The sequence below is a fragment of the Oryctolagus cuniculus genome, chromosome 3 (genome assembly GCF_051225735.1).
Source record: "Oryctolagus cuniculus isolate XC-2025 breed Fujian yellow rabbit chromosome 3, ASM5122573v1, whole genome shotgun sequence".
NCBI classification, from domain to species: Eukaryota; Metazoa; Chordata; class Mammalia; order Lagomorpha; family Leporidae; genus Oryctolagus; species Oryctolagus cuniculus.
Genome location: NC_142869.1, coordinates 11,686,631 through 11,706,553, shown reverse-complemented (window position 1 = coordinate 11,706,553; position 19,923 = coordinate 11,686,631). Strand labels below are relative to the sequence as shown.

General features: G+C 41.6%; 1 protein-coding gene and 1 long non-coding RNA gene across 9 annotated transcripts in view; one reads left to right on the top strand and one right to left on the bottom strand.

Annotated features, from left to right (window-relative positions):
* The window catches only part of LOC127491686 (uncharacterized), a 46,689-nt gene that overhangs the window by 13,624 nt on the left and 13,142 nt on the right, over positions 1-19,923 (bottom strand). The gene's annotated exons all lie outside the window — the stretch shown is intronic.
* The window catches only part of COL4A3 (collagen type IV alpha 3 chain), a 155,089-nt gene that overhangs the window by 123,710 nt on the left and 11,456 nt on the right, over positions 1-19,923 (top strand). For 6 of the 8 annotated variants that reach the window (XM_089328920.1, XM_089328921.1, XM_051849085.3 and 3 more), the window contains 12 exons: positions 622-702; positions 1,059-1,157; positions 1,355-1,402; positions 4,292-4,477; positions 4,973-5,103; positions 9,443-9,515; positions 12,580-12,651; positions 12,738-12,863; positions 14,000-14,098; positions 18,331-18,543; positions 19,165-19,342; positions 19,465-19,579. In XM_089328920.1, the coding sequence (XP_089185046.1) occupies positions 622-702; positions 1,059-1,157; positions 1,355-1,402; positions 4,292-4,477; positions 4,973-5,103; positions 9,443-9,515; positions 12,580-12,651; positions 12,738-12,863; positions 14,000-14,098; positions 18,331-18,543; positions 19,165-19,342; positions 19,465-19,579 (1,421 nt within the window). The remainder of the gene's footprint in view (positions 1-621; positions 703-1,058; positions 1,158-1,354; positions 1,403-4,291; positions 4,478-4,972; positions 5,104-9,442; positions 9,516-12,579; positions 12,652-12,737; positions 12,864-13,999; positions 14,099-18,330; positions 18,544-19,164; positions 19,343-19,464; positions 19,580-19,923) is intronic. The other 2 variants (XR_016231407.1, XR_016231406.1) reach the window with 1 other exon arrangement.

Genomic DNA, 19,923 nt, shown 5'->3' with positions numbered 1-19,923 from the left:
TTGCGGAAGCTTCCAAGATAAGTATCAAAGCTTAACCAGTTTATCATCTCGCAGTACTGGTGGCTGGAAATCTGGGATCAAGGAGTTGGCAGGCTTAGTTATTTCTGAAACCTCTCTCCTTGTGATAGGTGGCTGAGCTCTCTCTGAATCTTCCCTCTGTGTGTTTGTGTCCTAATTTCTTCTAAAGACATCAGTTGCATTGGATTGGAGCCCACACTACTGACCTTATTTTAACTTAATGATCCGTTTATTCAGGCTTATTTTTTTCTTTATTTTGTTTTATTAAAAACACCTGCCAGGCTATTGAGTTGCAGCTTTGGGTCTTAATACCTAAGCAATCCGCTCAATACACTGAAAGGCCCAACAGATTTGCAGTAACTCCTCATTAAAACAACAGGTTGGCTGTTGAGTGGCCCATGTGGCTGATGGTCACAAAGGTCTGAAAACAGCTGGACACATCTGTGTGGTTCCCTGGGGAAAGAGCATTCAGGACAAAAGCCTGGGGTGGTGGGCCTCCTAAGGCCAGCTTAACACAGATAGACTGGAGGAACTGTTGCAGCCACTGTTGTAATCATTCGTTTTCCGGTGTCCTTTTTCCTTAGCCTCTCTCTTCATTTCTAGGAATGCCGGGTCCTGATGGTGAGATGGGGTCTAAAGGAATCAAAGGCTTCCCTGGACACCCAGGAATAAAAGGCCCTCCAGGTTTCATTCTTGCATTTGTTCTAACTCCTTTTCATGACAAGGAACCCTTCCTCCTGAGGTTAGAATCTCTGTGCACTCACTGCTCCATAGACAACAGTTCCCAGTTACTCAGGACCAAGACAAAAATGCAGAAAAGCATGCTTAAATATGTCTACCCATCTAATTCAAATATCTGCCAGTCTAAATGGACCAAAGTGAGAACTCTTATTATCATATTCAGGTGTGCAATTTTTCTCAATGTTAGCTTGGCAGAACTAAAGTTCTGAAAACTCAGCACCTTTACCGAGATTCCACTAGTAAGAAATAAGTCTTCTATTTGAATGCTGTGGTTTTAATTTTGGTTTTTGTTTGTTCAGGCCTTCCAGGATTCCCAGGATCTCCTGGGCCAGTGGGTATGAGAGGCAACCAAGGGCACGATGGAATCCCTGGTCCACCTGGAGAAAAAGGAGAAACAGGTACAACCTGCCCTTGGTCTCTGATCACTGACTTTATTTTGGATAGAATGATTAATGACATTATAATCATTTATTACTCCAGAAATTCTTCTCTAATAGAACTGACTACCTTTAACATGGGCTAGGTGTATGATTGTATGTGATACGCATGATATCAAATTAACCAAATATGAATATGCCAAAATTATCTTGTTCAGGTTTGCTGGGAGCCCATCCAGGCCCAAGAGGGCACCCTGGTGCTAAAGGTAAGCAGTTTTTCTTCTGTGAGTCAGTGATTCAGATTTCCAAGGACAGAATCCAGTCTAACATGCTTGATATATAACATGAACTAACGAAGTGAATTCAAGAAGTCCCGATGATAATGTGTTTATAGTCTTAATATTTGCTATAAAATGTTTATTATAATCACAACAAAGGGAACTAACAAGAAACTGTGATCTAATTTTGGGAGTTCCTTCTATGAAAATTTTAAAAAATAATTGTCATGTGTTTGCTTACTTGTTGTCAGCATGGTTTAAGTGCATCATCTCTAAGGAAGAAGGTGGAATTGGTGGCTTCCCCATGAGTGTCCCTCCCTACTATCCTGATATATACCAGTCCTTGCCCACCTTGTTATCTTCATAGTTCTTAACCCCACTCCCAGACTGAGCTTGTGGTCCATGCTCTTATTAAGAGTTACCCAGTAACTTAACATCTCAGACATGGCAATTCGCTGAACATATTATTTGAGCTATATGTGAGTTTTTGTTGTTGAACAGACAGCAGCTCTGGATTTCTCATGCCAGTGTTTTGCAGGATGAGCGGCTTCTTCATAGCTTCCATTTTGTCAAGAAACCTGCCAGAAGAAATATGCCTTTTTATTGAGCCTTTTCAGCTATGGGTCCTCTGGGGAGGAGTATTTTATACACGAAGAGGTCTCAACCCAGTGAACACCTATAATTACTGATGCTGATGGGAACCAGCAAAGAGTAGCCTGATGCTACTGGGAAACTGATGTGGACAGGGGCTGTATCTTGCCTAAGACATAGAGGACAAAAGTAGACAGGAATTTTCTTTTCCATTTTCTTAAGATTTACTTTTATTTAAAAGGCAGAGTTACTGAGAGGGATAGGCATAGGCATAGGCATAGGCATAGGCATAGGCATAGGCATGGGGGTGGGGAGAGAAAAGGAGAGAGAATCTTCCATCCACTGGGTCACTCCTCAAATGGCTGCAATGGCTGGAGCTGGGCTGATCCGAAACCAGGAGCCAGAAGCTTCTTCAGGGTCTTCCATGCAGGTGCAGGGAACCCAAGCATTTGGGCCATCCTCTACACTTTCCCAGGCCATAGCAGAGAGCTCCATTGGAAGAGCAGAAGCCAGGTCTCGAACTGGTGCCCACATGGGATGCCAGCTTTGCAGGCGACGGCTTTACCTGCTACACCACAGCGCTGGCCTCTCCATTTGTTTCTCGATGATCCAAGTGTCTTTCTGGTTGAGCTCAGTGTTTCCATGTCTCCCAAGCCCTTCCTTCCCCTCATCAGCATGAAACCTTTTCCTGATCCAAGATCTAGTTTTAAAATTGTGGTCAAAAGGAGAGTCTCTTTTGGCTCATATTCATTGGTTAAGCTCACCATTAAATCTCTTGGTGTAAGAACATGTTAGCATTTATTTGGAAATCAACTTTGATAAAAAGAGGATCATACCTAAGGTTAAAAAAAGCCTCAAAAATAACCAATAGCGGCCGGCGCCGCGGCTCAATAGGCTAATCCTCTGCCTTGAGGCGCCAGCACACTGGGTTCTAGTCCCGGTTGGGGTGCCAGATTCTGTCCCAGTTGCCCCTCTTCCAGGCCAGCTCTCTGCTATGGCCTGGGAGTGCAGTGGAGGATGGCCCAAGTGCTTGGGCCCTGCACCCCATGGGAGACCAGGATCAGTACCTGGCTCCTGGCTTCGGATCAGCGTGATGCGCCAGCCGCAGCGGCCATTGGAGGGTGAACCAATGGCAAAGGAAGACCTTTCTCTGTTCTCTCTCACTATCCACTCTGCCTGTCAAAAATAATAATAATAATAATAATAATAACCAATAGCCTAATTACATAGGTAAATACTTACATGCTTCAATTGCTCTAGGATAAGAAATAAAGAGAAGAGTTCATTAGTTCTCCCAAACCCTAAAAATAAATCATATTGCAGAACAAGCAATCATGTTAATGAACATGGAATGTACCATCCAAGACACCTCTGAACTTCTCGTCATTGCCATTCAAAGACAACACTCCAGAACCTGATGTGAGCTAAGGTCATCTCAACACTGGTCAAAGAGCACATCCGTGCAATGTGGGTAGACACAGGGCTAGAGATTTAGTGTCCACCCATCTTATCTTCTTCATCCCTCTAAGTCTTTACCACACGATGTCCCAAGTCCTTCCCATGAGCCACCAGCCTCGCCCTCATCCCTGCCACTTGCTGTTTCTAGAATAACAAAGAGAAAGGAGAGAGAAGAGAGAGATATTTTCAAGTCACATAATGTTTTTCCTTCATGAATGTCAAAGCATCTTTGAAGGTTTCTGAAATGAAAAATATTAGTATTAAGTTATAGCCTCTTTGGGGTCTTCTGTGGCAAGTCCAAACCTTCAACCCCATTTGTCTCTCCCAGAGACATCATGGGAGAGAATTACCCAGAGGACAGGATAAGGGTGGCAACTTTGTTGCTTTTTTGTCTAGGTTTAGTCCAACATTACTTCAGATGCACACAGCAGTGCCACCAAATTTAGCTTTTTATGCACCACTGAATTGTAGGTGAACTAAATCATGTCATTGTAATTAAAGTTCATCAGATATTAATACTTGCAGCTTGCATTTAAGTAATGCATCAGAGTTCATAACACTTCAGAATTTTCATCAATATACTCATATTATCTCACTGTACCTTAAAAAAACTGAACTGGGACAGGTATTACCTGCATTTTTAAAATAGGACAACAGAGAGGGATAATAGAGAAATGATTTTGCTAATATCAAATGGCCAGTTGGAGGGTGAGCTGAGTCTGAACTCAATTCCTATAAACCTAGATTTCACTTACCAACCTCTTTAAAAAAATGTCTACATGATTAAACTGTAGGAACATTTTCAAAACTGAGCCTTCTCCTCTGCAGGGGCCAAAGGAGACAGGGGAGCTCCCGGCTTGCCCGGCCCGCCTGGCAGGAAAGGGTCCATGGGAGATGCAGGGCCTCAAGGACCCACAGGCACAGCAGGACTCCCAGGGCCACCAGGCCTGCCTGGCGCAATCATCCCTGGCCAGAAAGGAAATCAAGGCCCACCCGGCTCAAGGGGAAACCCAGGTAGAGGGTTTACTTTTACACAAAATTAAAGAATGAGAATAATGTTTGATCCCTGAGATTCTCAACCTTCTCCCTATGTTACTCCTGTTGCTTCTTTTTCCCTGGCCTTCTCCATTCTTCCCATACCCACTCATCCTGGCCTGGAGTTCAGCTCAGCTGTTGCTGGTGTGGAGACAGAGTGGCCTGTTTGAAAATTTAGTAAATACCAAGTCAATGCTCCTACAAGAGAGAGATCTGTATTTGCTGGACTCCTTCTATGCATCAGGTCCCAGGCACAGGCCCAGACCTTTATCAGGCAGAAGCAGTTCCTGCTGGTACCAGGGCTTCCTGGCATTATCTCGGTCTGTCTTTGCCACAACCCTGTCATTCCCCACATAGAAAAGAGCATCTGTGGTCATGATAAGGCACAGGGCTTGCAGTTGGTTTGTGTGGATCACTGATAGAAACTTCCAGACTCCCTTACTGACAACACTGATAGACTCTTTGTGAATTCAGGTGAACCTGGTCCCCCAGGACCTCCAGGGAGTCAGGTAACAGGCATAAAAGGAGACAAAGGATTTGTGGGCCACCCTGGTCCAAAAGGTCCACCTGGAACTATAGGAGATATGGGACCGCCAGGTCATCCGGTGAGTGTAGAAAATTACTTTCATATGATTATATATAATTAATATGTAATTGATATTGTTATATTGCTAAATATTCTATAATATTGCCATAGTTAATATTTGTTGTATGTTATATTACATATTGTAAGTATTATTAAAATTGACATTACCGTCGAGTATTAGTCCACTGTTGTAAATCTGTTGAGTGGCTCATGTGGCTGATGTTCACAAATGTCTGAAAACAGGATTGGATGTACAGCAGCAACAGTTTTTCCTTTGTGATGCAACTGTGCAGTGTGCCTAAGGTATACAGAGTCTAGAAAGTTTGGGAAATCAAAGAATCTTAAGAATTGGAAATATTTGGCCTCTAGGACGCCTCTAAAAGTTTGCTTTATATGGGACTCACCTCTACAGAAGTCCTGACCTTGCTTGTTTAGGATCTGAACAGTTCAAGAATGGACTCTTCGAAAGGCAGCTGTGAGTTTAGAATTGTTCTAAATGACATTGTCATTTTCTCCTCTCTAGCAATATGCCATACCAGTGATCTGTACTATCCTATAATGTCTGACTTACTCCCCTCAACATACCTTCCAACGTTTGTAAATAGCTATCATTTCTTTCCAATTGTTTTCCTACTGGATAATTACCTGATTCTTTCTAATTCAGTTTAACCACTCATGAACCATGCCTCCATTCTGAATAGATCCTAGTTTGCCAGTATCTCCCCTTAAAATGCAGCTCCAAGGACGAACAGAAGTGAGCACTCACCTTTGAAGTGAGTGGCTAAAGGAGAGAAGATCTTATTGTCTGGAGACCACCACACCAGGAATCTAACCTGTAATTCCACTTGGGCTCTCTGGCTGCCCCAGCACCACACTATTATCACACATTGACCTCATTGTCAGCGAAAGCCCGTGTGCTTTGTCCTCATGAGTTTCTACTAAGTTTTCTCCATTATTTCCTGTCTTTTTTGTTGTTGAGGTTACTTTGTGCCATAAATGCAGAACTTTTACAAGTATCTTTCTCAGATGTCATCTTGTTCCCATGCTCCTAGTCTAAGATCCCTCCAGATACTATCCCTAGCTTCTCTTAGCAGCATATTTGATAAGCCAGTTCCTCTGTTTACATAAAACACTGGGAACAGCTGTTGAACAGATGAGAGTGGTTCAGCAATTATTATTGAGTGTCCTGCCCGAACTGATGGATAGAAAATAAAAGGGTACAGGGCTTTCCCTGCAGGAGCCCACACTACGGTGAAGGGTGGCAGAGAGGGAGACAGGTCATTGCCACACTGTGTGGTCAGAGGAATGGCAGAGGGCTGCGAAAGAACACTTAATCCAGTCTGTGGAGGGAAGGGAGACCTCTCTCCTGGAGAAGAAGGTGTCTGGCCTGAGTCTTGAAGGATGTAAAAGCATTAGCCAGGAAAACAAGAAAAGCAGAGGCTAAGAGGACAGGAGTTTTCAGAGCAAACAGATGAGGATGCGCATGTGAGTGACCCAACACATGTTCTCTATCTCTGGAGTCCAAGGTGGGAATCAGGATACTTGACAAGGAGGCTAGAGGGTTCGTAGAAATCAGGAAGGTTTCCTATGTGAAGAAGCACGGCATTATTGTTTATTTAAGAAACATTTACAAGCAGCTCAGTGTGCCCAGAGTTCACTCTCCAGGTTGGAATTAGTCCCTTACTGAGCTGCCTTTTGATCTGCCCATGCACCAAGCTCTAAAGCCTTCCTGGGTGCCCAGCGCAGCAGCCACAGAGACACAGTGGAGAGACCTGTGCTTCAGTGATTCCTAGGGAGTTACATCTATGCTGTACCTCAGACTTCCTCCTCTACTAGGCTCTCAGTGGCAGGCAGCGAGGTACTCTGGCATGGCTTCTTGTAGGAATCATCTATGCTCTCTTGGTATTTGGTTTCTAGAATCAACCTTATATATATATATATATTTTTTTTACAGGGGCACTATTTCCTGGCCAGGAGGGACTTGGCCACAAAGGAGACCCCCTCTTTTTTTATTTATTTTTTTTAATTTTTGACAGGCAGAGTGGACAGTGAGAGAGAGAGACAGAGAGAAAGGTCTTCCTTTTGTTGTTGGTTCACCCTCCGATGGCCGCTGCGGCCGGCACGCTGCGACCGGCGCATCACGCTGATCCGAAGCCTGGAGCCAGGTGCTTCTCCTGGTCTCCCATGGGGTGCAGGGCCCAAGGACTTGGGCCATCATCCACTGCACTCCCGGGCCACAGCAGAGAGCTGGCCTGGAAGAGGTGCAACCAGGACAGAATCCGGCACCCCGACCGGGACTAGAACCCGCTGTGCCGGCGCCGCTAGGTGGAGGATTAGCCTAGTGAGCCATGGCGCCGGCCATAATTTTTTTTTTTAATTTTCTCATCTCCAGTATGTAGATGTCATTCATGTCTTCCGTGATTCTTTGGAAGTTGCCAACAATCCTATAGTCCCATCTAAATGCCTCCTACATCAGGCTCGGAAATGTGATTTTCATTTACATCTTCTGGGGACATTCACAGTCATAGGCTTCTACATTTGCACTTGAAAGATAATTTTTCTCTTTTTTTAAGATTTATTTATTTATTTATTTGAAAGGTAGAGTTACAGAGAGAATGAGAGCCAGAGAGAAAGATCTTTACTCCCCAAAGGTTCACTCCTGAAATGGCCACAATGGCCATAGCTGAGCTGATCCAAAAGCAGGAGCCAGGAGCTTCTTCTGAGTCTCCCACATAGGTGTCGGGGCCCAAGCACTTGGTCCATCTTCCACTGCTTTCCCAGGCCATAGCTGAGAGCTGGATTGGAAGAGGAGCAGCAGGGACATGAACCAGTGCCCATACAGGATGCTGGCGCTACAGGCAGAGGCTTAGCCTACTACGCCACAGCATTGACCCTGAAAGATAATTTTTCTAAATTGGCAAAATTGGCTCTCTCCTTTCTCAGGACCCTTCCCTCCCCTTCTAAGGGCTGGAGCTGGCACCAGGCCCTCCATGCTAGTTACTTTCTCAGGAGAACAACCCACATCTCAGAAGCCAGTGAGTCTGTTTGCTCTCCTTCCCTTTGGACCTCATTCCACCTTATCCAAGCAATAGGACAGTCCCTTCCTGTTCTTGCTCTAAAACCAGCTGGCTCAATGACCAGTTTTGTTCTCAGCATTTTTCATGAACTTCAGCTCATTGTTGCTGAGTACCAGTGCTGTGTCTCAATTCAAATGGACTGTGTGAGAGTAGACATAACACATATTTTGACATGCAGTTCTTTTCAAGAAGTCCTGTTTTCTGCTCCTTCCTCCTGTGGATGCACTTGAGGATCCCAGGAGTACAAGAGCAACTAATGTGAACCTCAAAGGAGGAAGTGCTCCTCCTCACTCGGATCCTTGTTTCTTTGCCAAATGTGGCTGTCAAAACCTCTATCCTAGGGCCGGCGCCATGGCTCACTTGGTTAATCTTCTGCCTGCGGTGCAGGCATCCCATATGGGCTAGTCCCGGTTGCTCCTCTTCCAATCCAGCTCTCTGCTGTGGCCCGGGAGGGCAGTGGAGGATGGCCCAGATGCTTGGGCACCTGCACCCACATGGGAGACCGGGAAGAAGCACCTGGCTCCTGATCGGCGTAGCTCCGGCCGTGGCGGCCATTTGGGGAGTGAATCAACAGAAGGAAGACCTTTCTCTCTCTCTCTCACTGTCTATAACTCTACCTGTCAAACAAACAAACAAACAAACAAAACCCTCTATACTGACAATCCCTTTACATCCCCATCCCCGCATCCCCGGACAAGTTATTTCTCTAGCCTCTCTAATCACGGGTAATTTATGCATCTGCCAGCTTAGATTGATGCTTGAGTGCTATGATTCAACAAGGGCTCCATTGTTATTGCAAGAGTTACAAATCCAATCTCTCTCTCTCCAATCTCTATCTCCCTCCCTCTTTCTCTCATCACTATGTCTCTTCCTTTCTGTAACACTGCTTTTCAAATAAACAAAATAAACATTTTTTAAAAGTCACAAACCTGAATAATTTTCAGGGTGTCAGTCTGGTGCCTGAAGGGTCCCCAGTATTGGGTGGTTCCATTTAGGACACAGAGCATCTCACTTTATTCAACACTAAGACAACATACACCAACATCAGAAGGTATGCTTGCTGTTGAGTTTAAGGGCAGGATTTATTTTATTTTTCTTATAACACACTTGAGAAAAGATCTAGGTGTTAAAGACAGGTGAAACACAAGTTATGTCTCTCAACTTCAGTTCATTGTCATCCAACATAATATTTTATCCTATTTTCTTTGAAAACACTGCCGTGAGTGCTACAATTAAAAAAAAAATTGTCTGTGGCTCTTTTCCTTTTTATTTGACATATAGGGAGCGCCTGGTGCCCCTGGACTTCCAGGGCTCAGAGGTGATCCTGGCTTCAGAGGATTTCCAGGCATGAGAGGTACTGTCTTTATGCACTGCCCCTTGCATGCGAATATGATTACAAGTAATTCATACTTCAGGACACACGAATGATTACTGAGCCCCTGTGGTCACCACAGACGGTTGGGGTTAGTATAAGCAGGACCTCAGTGTGAGCGAGGAGGATTTCTCTAGCTTCCAACCTCATGGGGCTTAAAAACTAAACTTGTCATTTAAAGGTGGAAACTAGAAAAAGCTAGAAACAGAGAGTTGAAAGTGAGTACCTTTGAGAGTACTGATACTGTTATAAGTATGCTATCATTTTAATAAGGTTTTAAACATGTGACTCATTGTCTTGGCTTGTTAATTTCCCTAGCATTTCTTTTGTATGACCAGAAATGTATTATCACAGAGATGCTAAATAAAAAGCATATTCAGCGTGAACAAAGCCACATGTCCATGCAGGAAGTTTTTCTAGTTTTGAGAAAAGGTGAGGTAGGTTTTATTAAGGGAGATCCTCTTCAATGCTCTCAACTACTGGCATTTTAAGAACAAATCAGCTAACAATAAATCAAAGCAATCGATTCTAAAGAACCTCACTAGACACTGGGTGGCTTGGCAGGTAGCCTATGGAAAATTACTGACATCCATCACCTCCCCAAGCCTCCGAATCAAAAGATGTAACCTTTGAAAACTGGATAAAGACTCTACTGAAGAAAATTTGGAAAAATAAACAATTAGAAGGGATATTCTTTTAAAAATTATTTGAGTGGCAGAGAGACAGACAGCAGACAGATAGGCAGAGAGCCCCCCATCTACTGGCTCACTCTTCAAATGCACGCAGTGGGAACTCAATTCCTATCTCCCATGTAGGTGGCAGGGACCCAGTACTTGAGCCATCATGGCTGCCTTCCAGAGTGTGTATTAGTAGGAAGCTGAAATCATGAGAGGAGCCAGGATTCAACCTAAGCATTCTGATATGGGATGCAGGTATCTTAACCAGTGTCTTAACCTTTATGCCACTTGGCCTGTAAAGTGTATTGTCTTAAAATCAGTTTTTAAAAATATATTGCAGGGCTAGTATTGTGGCACAGTAGTTTAAGCTGTACTTGCCAGTGTTGGCATCCCACATGGGTGCCAGTTCACGTCCTGGCTGCTCCACTTCTGATTCATCTCCCTGCTAATGCGCCTGGGAAAGCAGCAGAAGATGGCCCAAGTCCTTCTTGGGTCCCTGCACTCACAAGGAAGACCCAGATGGAATTCCAGATTTTGGCCTGACCCAATTCTAGCCATTGTGACCATGTGGGAAGTGAACCAGTGGATGGAAGATCTCTCTCTCTCTCTAATTTTGCCTTTCAAATAAATAAATAATCCATAAAATATATTCAGCTACTCTTGGAATTTCAGAATAAGATCATCAGCTGATATTACTGATCAATTTGTACTTCTCTATTTAGAAATTTTTAATCTCCAAAAGGATAAACATTTAGGCTTCTTCTGGTATACATAAGAGTACTTCAAAACCCTCATGAAAGTGAAATTAAAAGATGAGCTTATTTTGGTATAAGCATTTTTGCATAATTTCTTCATAATACATTTTTTAACTTTTATTTAATGAATATAAATTTCCAAAGTACAGTTTATGGATTACAATGGCTTCCCAACCCATAACGTCCCTCCCACCCACAACCCTCCCCTTTCCCGCTCCCTCTCCCCTTCCATTCACATCAAGATTCATTTTCAATTCTCTTTATATACAGAAGATCAGTTTAGCATATATTAAGTAAAGATTTCAGCAGGTGCACCCACATAGATATTTTTGTAAACTTCTTGAAGACCCTTAATATACCTGGATTTAAAAAATTTTTGCATAAAAATAAACCATTAAATTCCATTTTTCATTTTTTAGGTACTTTCATGTTCATGGATATAAACCCTAACACCTTCCTCAAGTTTTCATATCAAATGGATAATTTATAAAGTAGGGTTGATATCATAATTATTTTGCTACATTTCTTCTTTTAATAACATGGTTAGTATCTAAATGTTAAGTAATCAGAGGTAATATTTGTATTATTTTGATATTCTTTTTTGTTTTTTATTTATTTGAAAGGCAAAGTTACAGACAGAGGTGAAGAAAGGGGGGGAGAGAGAGAAAGCAAGAGACAGAGAGAGAGAGAGAAGAGGGGAGGGGAGGGGAGGGGAGGGGAGGGAAAGGAAAGGGAAAGGGAAAGGGAAAGGGAAAGGGAAAGGGAAAGGGAAAGGGAAAGGGAAAGGAAGGGAAGGAAAGGAAAGGAAAGAGAGTCCTCCATCTGCTGGCTCACCCAAATGGCTGCAATGGCCAGGGCTGCGCCAGGCTGCAGTCAGGCACCCAGAGCTTCTTCCAGGTCTCCCATGTGGGTACAGGGGCCCAAGCACTTGGGTCATTTTCCACTGTTTTCCAAGGTAAATTAGCAGGGAGCTGGATCATAAGTGGAACAGCAGGGTCTCTAGCCAGCATTGCAGGTGGATGCTTAATATGCTATGCCACAACACTGGTCCCTTTGAGATTCATTAAAAAAGAGTATTTCTGCAAATAGAAGTCTATTGGTAATCTTTTTTTACAGAAGTAAAAGATTACACTTAGAAAAGCAATCTTGGCAGTTTGTACACAACATAGCAAATGTTCTCGATGAGTTCCTGGAAGCTCCTGACATGGAACTATATGCTACAGATAAAGATAGAGTAATAAGCTGAGAGGGATATAGATAACACTGACAATCAAGCAACAAAAATTCACTAGTAAGTGTTAAAATCATCTTTAATATTAAATTTAAATTGTTTTTTTAATTCAGAAAGTGAACTCCTTCCCTTTCAATGCTAAATACAACCTCTTAATGCCTATATTTGGAGTATATTTATTTAGATACTGATTAAACAGGATTGATTAGGTCCAAATGAAATGCTAGATCCCACATGAATATAATTTGGTTGTAGCCACTGTCATAGAACCAATGTAGCATAACCTCCAATCATAACTTCCTTTATCATTAGAGATCATTATTAACCAGCAGAGCTAAGAAACCCACTGTTTCAGATGGAATCACATTGCCTTTTTTTTTAAGGAGAGAAAGGTAATCCAGGATCCCCAGGACCAACTGGACCACCAGGGCCAACTGGGCCAAAAGGACCACCTGGTAAATGTATCTCCTTACTACTGTTCTGCATGAAGAATGGATAGTAATTCATCAATGAAGCCATCTTCTTATGTTTGCGTCAATAGGTGTACGTGGAGACCCTGGCACACTTCAGATCATCTCCCTCCCAGGAAGTCCGGGGCCACCTGGCCCACCTGGAGAACCAGGGATGCAAGGAGAACCTGGCCCACCAGGGCCACCAGGAAGCCCAGGTGTGAGACTGGCAGCATTGACTTGGTTCATCAGCAAGTCATTGAGCCAAAATACCTGTAAAGAGCTTTGAAAGCAAATGATATAATTTCATGGAAAATATTAAACATTACAGAGTGGTGTTTTTCTTACAATAGTCTTGGGATTGAACTAATTTTACTTCTTGACAATCAAGTCTCTGGTATCTACTGAAGTATTATATGTAGCATAAACTTTAGTAAATACAGTATAAGGTACTATGTTTCATTTTTTTGTTTTTATTAAGGTTAAGGTATTATATCTATCTCCCTAGAAAACTGTCAGTCCTGGAACTCTGACAGTTTCTAAATGATTGGTCTGAACATGCCTGAGTTCTGTGAATTCATACTTGACTAACACTTTCTATAGCTAAGTGTTAGAGAAAATGATTTCGAAATCCTTTCAAAATATTGGTGTTTGAAAACTGAACTAACCCCTTTGTATAGTCCTACCATATTGTAGTACATTTCTGATTGGAAGTATTATGCTCTAGTAAGTGTCTGAATCACCTGAGAGATGAGAGAGATATTATTTATGTTTAGTCGATGCATGGGCATAATGAATTCTGGAAGAACATAAATTAAAATGGCAACATAATTTTAAATTGTTGTATTTCACATACCCATGGTTTATTTTTAAGAGTCTTTTCATTTTTAAATTTTTATTTTTTTATCTTTATTTACTTGAAAGGCAGAAAGAGAAAGAGCGATTCCCCATCTGCTAGTTCACTCCCCATTGCCCACAACAGCCAGGGCCAGGCCATGACAAAACCAAAAGCTAGGAACTCAACCTGGTTTCCCAAATAGGTGATATGGACCCAATACTTGAGCCATAACTGCTGCCTCCCAGTGTACACATTAGCAGGAAGATGGAATAAAGAGTGCAGCCAGGATTCAAACCCAGTCACTCCAACATGGGATGCAGGCATACCAAGTGGCATGTTAACTACCACACCAAACGCCTTTCTTAGTAAAGTTGGGTAACCAACCATCATTCCAGCTTGCCCACCACTGAGGAGCTTCCTGGAGTGCAGGAAAAGTCCCAGGCTAACTGGGATGGTCAGCCACCTTACCTCTATCCTGTTGTGATAAAATGCAATGCACTGTTGGTTTTTGCCTAGGACCTTGTGGGCCCAAAGGGAAACCTGGCAAGGATGGGAAACCAGGAGTTCCTGGACCAGCTGGAGAAAAAGGCAACAAAGGTTCTAAAGGAGAGCAAGGTAAACAATACGGCCAGTGCTTCCACCTGAAGGAGCGCTGTTTCCATACCCAGAGTGGTCCTGTTTGTGTGACTGCTAGAGAACCAAGGCTTTCAGTTTGTGTTGCTTAGATTGGATCAAAAGCAAGGGACCAAAGGTTCATTTGGAAGAAGACGGAAAATTGAGAATCACTGGAACACATGATTCTTCCTACCTCTTCCCTGGGCAGACACACTCCCAATTTCAACCTAATGCACAATTTAGTTTGAAGAAAAGTAGAACTAATAAAGTTGTAGTGGGTTTTCTATTTTCAGAAGAGCCAATTACTTATAGGAGTTGTTATTTAGTAACTACTTGTAGGAGAGGTTACCTAAACCCATAATTAGAAAAACATTATCTTTTTTAACTTTTATTTAATAAATGTAAATTTCCAAAGTACAGCTTATGGATTACAGTGACTTCCCCCGCCCCCACAACTTCCCTCCCACCCACAACCCTCCCATCTCCTGCTCCCTCTCCCATCCCATCCACATCAAGATTCATTTTTAATTATCTTTACGTACAGAAGATCAATTTAGTATATATTAAGTAAAGATTTCAACAGTTTGCACCCACACAGAAACACAAAGTGTAAAGTACTGTTGGAATACTAGCTATACCGTTAATTCACATAGTACAACAAATTAAGGACAGAGATCCTACATGGGGAGTAAGTGCACAGTGACTCCTGTTGTTGATTAAACAATTGACACTCTTGTTCATGGCATCAGTAATCACCTGAGGCTCTTGTCATGAGTCACCAAGGCTATGGAAGCCTTTTGAGTTTGCCAACTCAGATCTTATTTAGACAAGGTCATAGTCAAAGTGGAAGTTCTCTCCTCCCTTCAGAGAAAGGTACCTCCCTCTTTGATGGCCCATTCTTTCCACTTGGATCTCACTCTCAGAGATCTTTCTTGGCTTTCCATGCCTAAAATACTCTCATGGGCTTTTTAGCCAGATCCGAATGCCTTAATGGCTGATTCTGAGGCCAGAGTGCTGTTTAGGACATCCGCCATTCTATGAGTCTGCTGTGTATCCCGCTTCCCATGCTGGATCGTTGTTTCCCTTTTTTATTCTATCAGTTAGTATTAGCAGACACTAGTCTTGTTTGTGTGATTCCTTTGAATCTTAATCCTATCATTATGATCAATTGTGAACTGAAAATGATCATTTTGACTAGTGAGATGGCATTGGTACATGCCACTTTGATGGGATTGAATTGGAATCCCCTGGCACATTTCTAACTCTACCGTTTGGGGCAAGTCAGCTTGAGCATGTCCCAAATTGTACATCTCCTCCCTCTCTCATTCCCACTCTTATATTTAACAGAGATCACTTTTCAGTTAACTTTAAACACCTAAGAATAATTGTGTGTTAATTACAGAGTTCAACCAATAGTAATAAGTAGAACAAAAAAGAAAAATACTAAAAGGGATAAAGTATTAAGTTGTTCATAAACAGTCAGGACAAGGCTGATCAAGTCACTGTTTTTCATAGTGTTCATTTCACTTCAACAGGTTTCCTGTTTGGTGCTCAGTTGTCACTGATCAGGGAGAACATATGATATTTGTCCCTTTGGGACTGGCTTATTTCACTCAGCATGATGTTTTCCAGATTCCTCCATTTTTTTTTGCAAATAACTGGGTTTCATTGTTTTTTACTGCTGTATAGTATTCTATAGAGTACATATCCCATAATTTCTTTTCCAGTCTACTGTTGATGGGCATTTAGGTTGATTCCAGGTCTTAGCTATTGTGAATTGAGCTGCAATAAACATTGAGGTGCAGACAGCTCTTTTATTTGCCAATTTAATTTCCCTTGGCTAAATTCCAACCATTATCTATGGTTTCTTTTTTATTTTTTAATTTATATCATTTCATTTAGGAACCACATGGCTTTTTTCTTTCTTTTTCTTGAGAAGCAGAAAGCAGACACAGACAGACATGGAAAGATAGCTCCCATCCATTGGTTTACTCTGCAAATGCCCACAATGCTCAGAACAGAGAAGGGACTAAGCCTGGAGCCAAGAACAAAATCTAGGTCTCCCATGCAGGTTACAGGAATCCTATCACTTGAACCATTACCTGCTGCCTCCCAGGGTGTACATTAACTGGTAACTGGAAGCTGGAATTAGAAGCAGAGGTGGGATTCAAACCAGTCTTAAGCACTTTGCCAAATGCCTCCTGCAGTGCACTTTAATTTTCTAGGATTTCAGTTATCATTGGTCAACTGTAGCCCAAAAATATTGTGGAAAATTCCAGGAATAAATAGTTCATAAGTTTTAAATGGCATACTGAGTTGTGTAATGAAATCTTTCAACACCCTGCTCCATCCTCCCTGAGATGTGAATCATCGTCTGTCCTGCATAGCCACACTATACACTACACCTGCAAGTTACTTAGTAGCATCTTATCAAATTAACAGAGATATTATAGTGCTTGTGTTCAAGTAACACTTATTTTGCTTAATAATGAGAAGCACAAAAGCAGTGCTACTGACAATTCAAATATACCAGAGAGAAGCCATAATGTGCTTCTTTTAAGTATAGTCTCATTTCCATAAAAAGAAAGTTAAGTATAGTACAATAAGACACTTTGACAGTCAGAGATCACATTCATCTAATTTTTAGCTATTTTAACTATCATATACTGTTAGAATTCTTCTAGTTTATTATTAGCTACTGTTAATATCTTACTATGCCTAATGTATAAATTACACTTTATCACAGATATGTATTTGTAGGGGAAAAACAGTTTATATAAGGTTCAGTACTATCTATGGTTGTAGGCTATCTATAGTTCTATCCACAGTGGATAGAATGTATACTGCACAGATAAGGTTGACTACTCTACTAGTCAGTTCAGTGCTATGGGAGCCTCATAAGTATAATAAAAAGATCTAAGAGTCAGATTGCATTGGCACAACCTGATGGTCTTAGTCCCATTCTTGGAGATGTTGAAGTGTCTTGGATAGAGCACACATGCTTGCTTCCCATTTCTGTCCTGCTCATCGAAGCAATTTACAATTCCCGTAAACAGACTTTAGAGGCATCATTTCCTTGGGGTCAGTTCTAGCCACTGTGAATGAGGGTAGGAGTGTGGAAAGTGAAGAATGCATGTCTTCCTTATCTATTAAAACTAAGAGAATTAAGGATTTTTCAAGTAAACATGAGATTGGAAATTTTGAATGTGGCTTCTTTTTGATTTCAAAGATCATATCAAAGTGCCTGGAGAATACAGGAGTCAGAATAATTCAGAGAATGAAAAAAAATATTGAGGCTTGTACAAATCTTTGTGAAAAATACTGACTTCTGAGTGAGGACTGAACTGTGACATGATTCCCATGGAATTGTTGTTTGGGGTCAACAGTATCTTCCTTGATGGTGTCAGGCAACAGTCTCCCCTCTCTCTTCATCTCCTTAAGCAATGACCAGTGGCCCAAATCAGCTTGGGAGTTGGTCAGGGTGTGATGGCAGTGAAAACAGATTGAGCTGTCATAAATAATAGTTACCTGACAAAGAAGAGGAGAGAAGGATAGGGAAAATGGAGGAAGGATTATTCAATGGTCCTTATTTAATAAAGGACAAGGGTTGGTTAGCCCACTCCAACTGCAAAGAAAACACAAGGCACGCTCATAAAAACCACTTACTTTGTAACTTAAATGAATAAAATAAACTAACTCACAGTAAAAAAAAAAAAAAAAGGTCTTTTCTATCATATTTGCCTTACTAATTGATCAAAAAAGTTTCTTGATGTATACATCTTTAAAGTTCCTTACATGCTTTCTACTATAGTAAATCAGGCTTCTCAAACATCATTAATTTTTTAGCATCTCCTTAAATAAATATCCAAGTTGTAGACATTTGAGTTGATTTCTTTCCCCCCACATTGTGAGAGGATATTCATTTGTTTGTAAAAGACATACCAAAAGACCTACTAGAAGGCCATTGTGCTAAGCATCATAGAGAAAATCTGACGTCAAAAAATTCATGATAAGACATACACAAATGTTTCCAATCAGAGAAACTATGTGGTAAGTTGGTTAATATTTAATAATACTATATTGTATGTCTCTTTTACAAATTATCTGTGGAATTTCTCTCCATATTTGGGGTCCAACACAAATATAAAAGCATTTAATCAGTTAATTAATCAAATTTTTGAAAACAAGTTTGAGTTTGTTTTTGTGTTGACATTCATATTGTGTTTTTCAAGGACCACCTGGGTCAGAAGGCTTGCCAGGTATGAAGGGAAAGCCTGGAGACACAGGGCCACCTGCACCTGGAACAACAATGAGAGGTTTTGTCTTCACCCGACACAGTCAAACAACAGCCATTCCTTCGTGTCCAGAAGGGACAGAGCCCCTCTACAGTGGGTTTTCTCTTCTTTTTGTACAAGGAAATGAACAAGCCCATGGACAAGACCTTGGTAATGTCCCAATCTTAGTATCCAGTCCTTTTGTTCCATACACAGCTTGTAAATTTTCATATCGTAAGGTGATTCCCTCTGAAGTTAAGTGCAAACAGCCTTAAGTGTCTTCTTGCACGTTCTAGAGACAGCAAATGAAACAGCATTGACCTAACATCTAGTTTTCATTTTGGAATGTAAAACACTGGAGGAAGCTAAGCTCATCCTGTTCAACACAAGTAATTTTCATTTAAACCACCTGTCTGATTTTTAAATCCCAAAGTAACATCTTTTCTATAGCTTTATCTAGTTATTAGCTATGATGGACCTATGAATAACTGGGAATACTTTGACACAAAGACATTGTCCCAACCAAACTATATCATCCCCAATTCTAGACTGAAAAGAAAGGATGACAAGAGATATTAAGGGTGGAGGAAGGAAGGTTTGTTTGCCAGTTGGATCTTCTATTTCTATCAGTACTAAAACTTCTCAATACCACAATTTGCCATTACTTCCTTTGTTTCTTCTTCAACCAGTTTTGCCATGGATTATGTTTTACTTAGCCTCTCTCTAATAATGATACTCAAAATAATTTTGACTATTGTATTGACTAAAGTAATACTCAGTCTGTTTTACTAGGAACTCTTGGCAGCTGCCTGCAGAGATTTACCACAATGCCTTTCTTATTCTGTAACATCAATGATGTCTGTAATTTTGCATCTCGAAACGATTATTCATACTGGCTGTCAACACCAGCTCTGATGCCAATGGACATGGCTCCAATTACTGGCAAGGCCCTCGAGCCTTACATTAGCAGGTAAAAATCCAATCCCTTGGTTTTGCAATGGGACTGAGTCACTTCACTTGTTCTGGAAACTAAGCCAGCACATCATTATACAGAAAGCAGCACTGCCACCATGGTCTTCTGTCACATTGCAGGTGCACCGTCTGTGAGGGTCCTGCGATTGCCATTGCCATTCACAGTCAAAGCACTGATGTTCCCCCCTGTCCCCAGGGCTGGATTTCTCTCTGGAAAGGATTTTCTTTCATCATGGTAAGAAAAGAAACAGGGAATTTATAGTAGATTATCTGTAGAATCTTACATGGTACAGAATAAAATACAGACCCTGAGATAGGTGCTACCTGATGTCAGGTGCATGGTATGTCATGGACATTTGCTTGGAAATCTGAAAACATGCTTTTTTTTTTTATAAAGATTTATTTATTTGTTTGAAAGTCGGAGTTACATAGAGAGAGAAGGAAAGGCAGAGGCAGAGAGTGAGAGAGGTCTTCCATCTGCTGGTTCACTCCCCAATTGTCCACAACGATCAGAGCTGAGCCTATCTGAAGCCAGGAGCCAGGAGCATCCTCCGGGTCTCCCATGTGGGTGCAGGGGCC